The sequence below is a fragment of the Arvicanthis niloticus genome, chromosome 6 (genome assembly GCF_011762505.2).
Source record: "Arvicanthis niloticus isolate mArvNil1 chromosome 6, mArvNil1.pat.X, whole genome shotgun sequence".
NCBI classification, from domain to species: Eukaryota; Metazoa; Chordata; class Mammalia; order Rodentia; family Muridae; genus Arvicanthis; species Arvicanthis niloticus.
Window position 1 is genome coordinate 74,719,334 of NC_047663.1, and position 10,394 is coordinate 74,729,727.

General features: G+C 43.0%; 1 protein-coding gene across 3 annotated transcripts; it reads left to right on the top strand.

The window, feature by feature from the left end:
- Positions 1 to 719: 719 nt before the first annotated feature.
- On the top strand, positions 720 to 8,615 carry Thg1l (tRNA-histidine guanylyltransferase 1 like). 3 transcript variants are annotated; one of them, XM_034506079.2, is made up of 6 exons: positions 720 to 932; positions 2,022 to 2,198; positions 3,389 to 3,558; positions 4,861 to 4,949; positions 6,156 to 6,263; positions 8,169 to 8,615. In XM_034506079.2, the coding sequence occupies exons 1-6, from the start codon at positions 742 to 744 to the stop codon at positions 8,328 to 8,330; spliced, it is 897 nt and encodes a 298-aa protein (XP_034361970.1). In that variant the 5' UTR covers positions 720 to 741; the 3' UTR covers positions 8,331 to 8,615. The 3 variants fall into 3 exon arrangements, with proteins under 3 accessions (XP_034361970.1, XP_076793123.1, XP_076793124.1); XM_076937008.1 differs by lacking the exon at positions 720 to 932 and adding an exon at positions 998 to 1,858; XM_076937009.1 differs by lacking the exon at positions 720 to 932 and adding an exon at positions 1,027 to 1,858 and having other exon boundaries at positions 3,319 to 3,558.
- The last annotated feature ends 1,779 nt before the right edge of the window (positions 8,616 to 10,394 follow it).

A 10,394-nucleotide genomic window follows, 5' to 3' on the forward strand; every position in this document is an offset into this window, starting at 1 on the left:
CACTTTTGGAACAACCAGTAAATAACCCTGGAAAAAAACAAATGGTCAATGAAAGAAAATACAGAATTGTACAGATGACCGATTTCTACTTTATGTTCCCTGTTTAAACTTACCGAGAAGAATCTGGAAGGTCCCCCGACCTCCACCCCCGGAGCTATAAAGTGTATTCCATCTTTGCAAAGAATTTATAAATGCTACTTGGAAATACTTATAAGGGCTGTAGAGATGGCTCAGTGGTTAAGAACACCAACTGTTCTTCCAGAGGTCCTGAGTTCAATTCCCAGCAACCACATGGTGGCTCACAACCATCTTTAATGGGATCTGATGCCTTCTTCTGGTGTGTCTGAAGAGGGACACAGTGTACTCATATACATAAATAAATCCTCAAGTGAGTAGATGTAGCTCTGCTAAGAAGATTTACAAATGGCAAATAAACACGAAAATATGCAAATAAAAATCACACTAAAAAAAAGAAATACTTATAAATGCTATTTAGAACTAAGAGACAAAAGGATCACAACTACACTTTCAAACTAGGTCACAAAACAGCAACGTCTGATAGCTTCATATAAATGATTTGTTGCTGGCGGGGAGGAGAATGGCACAGCCAAAGAGAACACACACTGGGTAGCCAGCTAAGTTGAAGATAGGAGAGTCTAGAAACCTCCACCGTGGCTAGAGCGGCTCCGACAGCGACAGGAACTTCCGGGGTGGGGCCCGTCCATTGCTTCCCTATGGCGAATGTGGGCTTTCCGCACAGCTAGGATCGGCAGTCTTTTGGCTGCTACTTCCGTTACTTTAAGACGGTGCCTGAGATTGGGGCTGGCCATGGCCAAGAGCAAGTTTGAGTACGTGCGGGATTTTGAGGTTGACGACACATGCCTGCCGCACTGCTGGGTAGTGGTACGTCTGGACGGCCGGAATTTCCACCGGTGAGCTGGTGGGGCGGGAGACCGCGTGGTGCGCTTGCACTTCCGGGAAGTGCGCGGCTCATAGTTACCAGGGTAACGCGGCAGCCAATGAGCACTCAGCATTGAGCGTCGCCCGAAGGAGATCAGACCTTGCTGCTAAGTGGTTGAGATATTTAAAAGGAGCCGGGTACTGTAATTGATGGAAAGCCCGTGCTACTTTAGCAGAAACCAGTTTGCAAGAACTTTGTGTGCGTGCGTGTGTGTGTGTGGGGGGGGGGAGATGTCATTTCTTGGCCCACTACTTAAACTTAAGCAACATGTGCAACCCTTTTGTTATTTCTAAGAGCTGTTAAGAGGACTGCATAAGCCTAACTGTGGTCAGGAGTTGACAGTATGTGCCTTTCTCATTGTCAGCTTCATATTACATGGACTGACAGTACTAGAGTGGGGGGGGGGTCGGGGAAGAGGGAGAGAATGTAAACTATTGGGGACTTAATCTCGATAAAGGGCTGTGCTATTAGTTACCATTTTATAGCTGTATATGTACATAGAGCTATAGTAATGTGTATTGAGCACTTAGTAAAAGCCAGGCATAATTAAATTTTGATCTCCTAATCATCAGTACAGCCTGACAAGGGTAATTTATATTCTCAATTCACCCAGTAAGGTGAAACTGCACAGGGGAGTGGATTGAAGCCTACCAGTTGTATCCTTTTTTGTCAATTTGTCAAAGCAAGAAAGAAAAACTTGCTATTTTTTTCTGTATATGCCTATGCGTTAAGTGTAGGGTCAGCGTTGGGTGTTACTCCTCAGAGCTGTCCACCCTGTCTTTCTTGAGACAGGGTCTCTCATGGAACTTCTTTGGAACTCACCAAGTACTCTAGCCTGGTGGCCATCTAGCCCCAGGAATCCTGTCTCCATCTCTCCAGCACTGGGATTACAAGCAGGTGCCACCAAGCCCCCGCCCTTTTTTTATGTTTCTGGGCCAGAAGTTGGTCCTGACAAACGGTTTACCTACGGAGCTATTTCTCCATCTCTTTTAACTGCCTCTGTGGATGGTGTTGGTAATGACAGACTCCCCGCTTGTGACCTTCTCGTTCCTCTGTGAAGGTTTGCCGAGAAGCACAACTTTGCCAAACCTAATGACAGCCGAGCTCTCCATCTGATGACCAAATGTGCCCAGACAGTAATGGAGGAGCTGGAGGACATTGTGATTGCATATGGCCAGAGCGATGAGTACAGCTTTGTGTTCAGGAAGAAAAGCAATTGGTTCAAAAGAAGAGCCAGGTGAGTTTCGAAACCAGCCTCCTGCTACGATATTTTCTCTTGTTCTCTGTTCCTCTGTTTATCATGACAACAGCCCAGATTGTAAAGGTTGTGGGTGATGCCACTTTTACAGAGTGCACGTGTCCTATTTTAACTGTTTCCTTCTAATGTGATCCGAGAATTCTTGTGCTGTCTATGTTTTTAAGATGCTTTCTTTATCTAATTCCTTCCCTTCTGTATCCCATCAGTCCAGCTTCCAGACTGACCTATTGAATATTTAGACTATAAACAGAGACTAGAAAAATATAGAGTATTAGTGATTTGTGGGTAGCTTTGCCAGGATTACTTTTTCCATGCATTAAAGTATTAAACTTTTTAATGATATATCTGATCGGATACATCTGATAATGAATTTGGCAGTATAGTGAAACTCTTAGAGGAGTCAAATTATATGACGAATTGGTATGTTTTCAGAATAATGGTTCCCTTTTTTCCAAGGCTGAAAACAATTACCACACCCACAAAACGATAACAAAATCTTGAACTATAAATGTATACCATATCCTATGGAGAAATATTTGGTGTTAGTGAGTGTGCTGGCTAGTTTTATGTCCGTTTGACACAAGCTAAAATAACCTGAGAGGCAGGAACCTCAACTAAGAAAATGCCTCCATAAGGTCTGACTGCAGACAAGCCTGTGGGGTATTTTCTAAATTAGTGATTGGTGGGGAGGGCCCAGCCTATTGTGGGTGGTGCCCTCCTTGGGCTGGTGGTCCTAGGTTCTATAAGAAAGCAGACTGAGCAAGCCATGGGGAGCAAGCCAGTAAGCAGCACCCCTACATGGCCTCTGCATCAATTCCTGCCTTCAGGAACCTGCTCTGTTTGAGTTCCTGTCCTGACTTCCTTCCATGATGAACAGCAATGTGAAAGTGTAAGCCAAATAAACCCTTTCCTCCCCAACTTGTTTTTGGTCATGATGCTTCATTACAGAAACAGTAATTCTAAAACAGTGAGTATCTTCAGTAGAGGCTGGCTAAATTCAAAGCATACAGACACAATATTAAAAGGTTTTCCTAATTGAATGTATTTTTACCTTCTGGCTGACTGGGAGGCTTGTGTAACCTCTCTGTTGTATCCGCAGGTCCTATCGTGGTGTGGAATTAATACCAAATACTTTCTCTTTTCTTGTTCCACCCAATGTGTCTTAAAAGTAAGTTCATGACTCTCGTGGCCTCCCAGTTCGCCTCCAGTTATGTGTTTTACTGGCGGGATTACTTTGAGGATCAGCCCCTTCTGTATCCCCCAGGATTTGATGGAAGAGTCGTGTTGTATCCTAGCAACCAGACATTGAAGGACTACCTCAGCTGGCGACAGGCAGATTGTAAGTGGTACCAAGTACACAGTTTGAGTCAAACTACCAAGCCTGTGCATTAAAGCTGTGGGTTTGATACAAGTTTGGTTCGTTGATATGTTGCTTGGAGTCAAGTGTCTTTTTAAAAATGTTTTTTTTTTTCTTTCAATAGTCTGTCTTTATAGCCCAGGCTGACTTGCAATCCTGCCTCAACTCTATAAGGCCTCTGTTAGTGTGTGGACCACCACACCAAGCTGTCTCTCATAATTAGTTAACAATATTAACTAATAGTTAATATCGTTAGTTAACAATAATAATTAGTTAACAATAATTAGTTAACTATTATTAGTTAACAATTAGTCTCATAATTAGTTAACTATTAACTAATAGTTAACAATATTAACTAATTAGTTAACAATATTAACTAATTAGTTAATATTGAAAAACTTAGGAGATTTTTTATGAAAATATCTGTAATTGTTTGCTCTTTGTGTGTATGGGTGTGTGCGCATATGCATGTTTGTATATGAGTGTACGTGTATATGCATGTGCTTATGTGTGCTTGCCTGTACAAGTGTTGCAGAGCCAGAGGAAGAAATGGGCTGTCCTGCTCCATCACTCACTCTGCCTTATTCCCTGTCTGAACCTGGAGTAAGTCTGGCAGCCGGCAGGCCCCAGAGATCCTCTTAGAACAGCTCTGGGGTTCCAGGCTCATGTGGCTATGTCCTGCTTCTTACACTGGTGCTGGGATCCAGTTTCAGGTCGTCCAGCCTGCATACCAAGAGCTCTTACCCATTTAGCCGTTATTTCTTTGGCCCGTGTTTGCTTTTTAAATTTGGGAGATAAGGCAGTCCTGCATTTCCACCCCATTAACGCAGAGCCTGCATGGTAGCAGCTCCCTTTGTGCTGTGCAACGCACTGGTGAAGTATAAGCTGCACAGTCCCTGCTATTCCCTGCCATTCCCCTGGAGTTACTTTGGCAACTATTTCTAGGATGAACACCTAAGTCAGCAGATTTGCATTAGGCATTACCGAGATAACCATGTGAAGTTGTTTTCAGGAAGTTTACATGCCTACCCCTTTCCCCTGTCTGTTCCCTGTAGGCAGACTAGGCAGCCACTAAATGTCTCTCAGATCTTTGTATTTTAAAGTGGAGAGAAGCTGGGTTGTGGTATTCCTGGAAACATAGTCTGTATATAAAACAAAGTGAATATACTATAATATATAATATTTATAATGTAATATATAATGAATATGTATTTAATAATATATAATACATTTATAAGAATAAGATTCAGTATATGTATAAATGTCATTTTGTTTTTCTCACAGGTCACATCAATAATCTTTATAATACAGTTTTCTGGGCCCTTATCCAGCAGTCTGGACTAACACCCGTCCAAGCCCAGCAGAGATTAAAGGTATAAAGATCCTACAACAGAAACACAGTTGAGGACATTTGTTCTGGTCTCTCATAGCACTTCTGGAATGTTCCCTTTTGTTCCTTAGCCTCCTTTACAGCACTGTTTTGAAAGGATATAAAGATCTCTTTCCTGAGGTCAGCAGAGTTGGTGATTACTTCTCCTGTGCTTGCATGCTTACCCTTGGCTATGATTGCATCTTGGCCCCTCTCCTCTTTAGACAGACATGTGCTCTTCTTCTTAGCCCCAGAAGTCCACTTCCCTCATGCCAAATCTTATTGGGCTCCCGTTATAAATCCCTGAATAAAATGAGAGTCAGTGCTGAGAGTCACATAGCTGTACTCTGTGTGTCTCTGCTTTGGTAAAGTTCAGGATAATAGTTCTTACCTCATGTCTTACCTCACATCTTACCTTGATGTGTTAAAACACACGGAGATGTAAGTGCTGAGTAAGTGCTGCCTTCTTCGATAACACTGCCACCTGTGGGATGGTTAATTCTTCAGTGAGGTGAGGTACTGTGACAGGTTCTGATACAGCGTTTTCTACATTGTGATTACTGAGGTGGTTATGGTCTGTACTAATAGTATCAATGGTGAAGACTCACATATTGACACCAGTGGGAATGCCAGCAGTCACGTCCAGGTAGTGCCAAAATCAGATTATGCTTCCTCTTAGAGAAGTAAAGACAATTGGGCAGTGGTAGCACACGCCTTTACTCCTAGCCCTTGGGGGTTGAAGGTCTGGGGCACAGGCAGGCAGATGTCTGAATTTAGGCCAACCTAGTCTACACAGAACGAGTTCCAGGACAGCCAAGGCTAATAGAGAAACCCTGTCTTAAACAAAACAAATAGAGTAAAGATAGCCTTCATCTACTTTTTCTTCTCAGGAATGGAAATGACATTGTGATCAAGTAAGAAATATCAACACCAAGTTGCTATGCACACAAGGTTGTTCTTTACTGTTAGCTTGTACTAACCCCACACAGTGTGGACAGTACAGCCAGGGTTTGCAGCAGGGATTTCATGATTATAGACACCCAGATTAGAATATTAGGGACTGGGGTGTAGCTCAGTAGTAGAGTGATCTGAATTTTAATTAAAATGAGATTCATTAGTAACTGTAAGAGGAGCACTGACAGTCCTTCACCTTCGCAGTGGAAGGGTAGGAAAAAGACCAACTGAGATTTTTCTCTGTGTGTTTCCTCAGGGAACTCTGACAGCAGACAAGAATGAGATTCTGTTTTCTGAGTTCCACATCAACTACAACAACGAGCCACTCATGTATAGGAAAGGGACAGTGTTGGTGTGGCAAAAGGTAAGGCTACATATTCAAAGAAAAATGGTGGTCAGGATGTGGGAGTCCTAGTCTCTTCTGGGTTCTGTCTTGCCCCCCATCCCATGTGGGGCTATGGTGATGGTTGCTAACATGTCATAGATATACTTTCCAAAAGAAGGCACTGTAGAGGCATAGTTTGGATGCTTGTTTTTGTCAGTCAGTAGTGGTCTGGAATCTCTGATAGCAGATATAAATAGTATCCCAGAATTTTAAATTTGTGCACTTGTTTTCTGCGTCCCCATATCAAATACACCCTTTTAATGGGTAGAGAACAGAGCTGGAGAGATGACCCAGCAGTTAAGACCACCTGCTCCCTTGTAGAGGACTTGGGTTCAGTTCCCAGCACCCACATGGTGGCTCAAAACCATTTGTAACTCCAGTGCCCAGAAATCCAACATCTCTTCCTGACCTTGGTCACGGCGTTCATATGGCACATCTAGTTTGCATTCATAAAACATTAAAAAATTACTTTTTCCCATTCTGGGTGATGCCATTCCATGGTTCATTCCCTTGGTTCAGGACAACTGAAGTACTGAGTACTAAGAGATACCGTAAGCCGGGACTGAAGGGAGCAGATGAGAGACTCTGACTTTGAGAAATTTTATTAGCTTTCCCAGAAATTCATACTTACCTTAATATTCTGGGATGCTTCTACACATAATTCCTCCGTTATTTTCTCTGCTGTTGGCCCATAGGCATAATTATTTCTCTGAGTTCATTGCTTTTCATGTTAGTTTTTTATGAATGGGTGCCTTCAAGGATTAAAGGCACCTTGAGAGCCACACATCCCACTGGCAACCTCAGTGTGTTTATTACCTTTTCTTATGTGTTTGTTCTTTAGTACAGCCTTGGGCACTTTCCAGGCAGAGGAAAGGTACCCTTGGTTCTATAGTTACTGCTAACTAGGAAATGAATTCTGTTCTCTTCTTTGTTCCAGTATTAGTTGGTGCCTCTGGAGAAACAACAACAACAACAACAAAATAGAATATAAACATATATTTATATAAGTATATATATGTATATATATATTTTTTTCTTTTTTTTAACTAAATCAACTTAGACTAAAATAGTAACAACAGTTGTCTCTCACCTAAGAGGGTAAGAACCCATTAGTTGCCTTGTTCTTGGGCCTCAGCAATTGCAGGCATCCCTCAGGGGCTGTGCCACACTAGATAGGCAGAGGTCCCTGTAACTGCACAGTCTACCAGGCTGGGTAGCTCAGTAGTTCCACTGCAACACTGAAAACCTGGAAGGCTCCTGGGGTTATTGGTCCTTAGTCAACAGTAGAAGCTGGTTCTGGTACCAGAAGATGCTGCCCACACAGTGAGTGGGTCCTCCCATCTCAAGACAATCTGGAAGATTGTTCAGTTGAGCCCTCCTACTCAGATGATTCTAATTTGTGGCAAGGTGACACAAAAACCAACAATCACTTTTCAAAATACAGTAAAGTAACCTTTTCCTAAGACTTGTTGTTGAAAATGTGTTGCCGAGGACCAACTCGGGGCCTCCCATAGGCTAGAGAGGAACTCTGCTGCCACAGCATTTAAAGTGCTGTTTGATTCTGTTAGTTTTTGAGACAGGGTTTCACTGTGTAACCTTGGCTGGCCTGAAACTCAATGCTCAAGGACTAGCCTTGAACCCATAAAAGTCTGCCTACCTCTCCAGTACTGGGATTAAAGCTGTGTGCTCCATGCCAGACTAAATGTCTTTCTAGAGAGATGGCTACCCTGCTGATACATAAAACTCCAGCAGTCAGTGGCATATCAACTAAAAAGGTGAATTTCTTCCATAATTCTCTTTGCATCCCTCTCTCTCCCTCTCTCCTTCTCCCCCCGCTTCCCGGCCTCCCCTCAACATTTTCCCTATTCTGTCTTTTGCCTGTAGGTAGATGAAGTCAGAACACAAGAAGTTAGGCTGCCAGCAGAAATGGAAGGGGAAAAAATGGCTGTGACTCGGACCAGAACCAGGCTGTTGGCCTTGAACTGTGATCTTATTGGGGATGCCTTCTGGAAGGAGCATCCAGAGATCCTGTCGGAAGAGAACTGATCTTGCACTCTGCAGTGCTGGCATGCTTTATCACGCAGGGCTCCCCAAGTCTCCCCCAACCTTAGGTGGCTCGTGTATTTCTGGTCCCAAGAACACTATAAGGAGAGACATGACTGGAGTTGGGTGGAGACAGAAGAAGGAGGGATGTATTGGGGCGGCGTATCTTGTTCTGCTTAAGCAGAATACCTTTAAAAAAAAAAAAAAAAAAAACGGTGTTAGAACATGACTTCTTTGGCTCTTTTCAAAATCATGGTCCTATTTTTATAAAGGAACTATTCATACTTTGCTGGAGGAGTCATTTTTAGCTGTCGTATAAGCCTTACAAAAACCTGTCACCTCTTTCCACCTCTGATAGAAGAGGAGTCCAAACTTTACCCTCACCCACTTAACTAGAGAACACAGTGACTGAAAAATCCCACTTCTGACACCCAAGTGCCTGTGCTTATCTTTGGCGTGCAGTTAAATATGGGTTGCTGCCTGAACGATGCCTCCAGATTGAGAAATCCCAGGGAACACTCGAGACTCTGTGCCAGTTCCCAGGGTGGCAGCTTGGACTGAACTGAACACAGGAGGAATGGTTTGGTTATTCAGGATTGTTTTCTCTGGAATTGTTACCATAATCAATGTCATCTCTTACCGGGAACATAGTTTCCAGTCGCTTTAACTCTTTTCAAGAAAAGGTATTTTAGGGAGGTTTATATGTGTACATCCGAGAGGGAAGTGTGCATGTGTGCGCGTGTATGTGCGTGCGTGTGAATGAGGATGGAGAAGCAGCTACTGCATGTATGCTGGAAGTACATCAATGGCAAAAGCTGTCTCTGGGTTAGACTTCTGGACAAGCACTTTTAAACAGCCTCAATGCAATCAGAGCCATAACATTTGAATTCAAGAGCACCAGGAGGCCTGATACAGTGGTATATCCTAATCCTAACACTGGGAGGCTGAGGCAGGAAGATCAAATATTTGAAGCCAAACATGGAAAGACTCTCAAAAGGGGTGGGGTTGGGGTCACTGGTGATTGCAGAGGCCTTAAAATAGCTCCTCCTACTGATGGCAGGATGGGACCTGGCAAGGGGCAGAGAGTGGGGATGAAAAAACATTTGTTCCCAATGTGTTGGATTCAATGGGGAAATCATGTTTCCCCTTGACCCTATTTTATATCTTAGAGGAAAAAGTTTATTTGGCTCCATTAGGAGTTAATTAAAAGACAGCCCATGTCCTGCTGCTGCCTGGTCTTGCATTTGCAGGATTTTCAGCCAAGAAGAAAATGTATTTTTGAAAGAGCAGCGTCTGGCCTCATCCCTCACTAATTGACACCCCATCTGCCAGTGCCATTTTTTTCTTTCCTGTTCTCCCCACTCCCCAGGAAGAAGCAGTAGAGCTCATGTTTGGTAACTGCTAAAATCTTTTTAAGAGGAAAAAAGAATAATAAAGACTTCAGATCCTTGGCCTACTTAATTGGCTCCTACAGAATGAGTCTAACTGTGTTTGTCTTTGAGAAAGCTAGGATGCATGTCCCCACATAGCAGACATCCCGAGACCTCTGGATACACTTTTTAAAATGTTCATTTGAATGCTTAATTTGAAAGTGCCAATGTAAGATACCCATGTGGATATTTGGGACTCTGCAGTGTTTTGGGGGTGTTTTTTTGGTTTTTTTTTTTTTCCCAAATGCTTCTGATACATGGCTGTGAGCATTGTAGCACTTTGGGTAAGCAATTCCCTCAGCATACTGAAGAGGCAGTGAGATTATTAGCTCTTGATGAGCAAATTTAACTTAATGGTAAGTTGATAGCATTTTATATCAAAATTGGACAAGTAGGGAATAGAAACCCAAGTTTCCTGACAGCCGTTAGAGAAAGTTTGTGCTTTCAGATACGGGGAAGTCCACCTCTGCACTTGTCCTGAGATCGTCATTTACTAGTGGAAGTTCTCACTCAGGCAAGGGATTTTAAACCGGGTTAAACACCAGGGCCATCAAGTACCATTACCCACCCAAAGCTTGCTCTTCATTTGATCTTAATAGGATCAGTTGATCCTACTGTGCATCTTGTGGTTGCATGC

What these genes read in the sequence shown, in the direction of transcription:
- Thg1l (XM_034506079.2), top strand. Translation starts at nt 742, where the DNA reads ATGTGGGCTTTCCGCACAGCTAGGATCGGCAGTCTTTTGGCTGCTACT. An exon ending in TGGTTCAAAAGAAGAGCCAG is followed by an intron (nt 2,199 to 3,388) that starts GTGAGTTTCGAA and finishes GTGTCTTAAAAG; the next exon opens with TAAGTTCATGACTCTCGTGG. An exon ending in CAGCTGGCGACAGGCAGATT is followed by an intron (nt 3,559 to 4,860) that starts GTAAGTGGTACC and finishes TTTTTCTCACAG; the next exon opens with GTCACATCAATAATCTTTAT.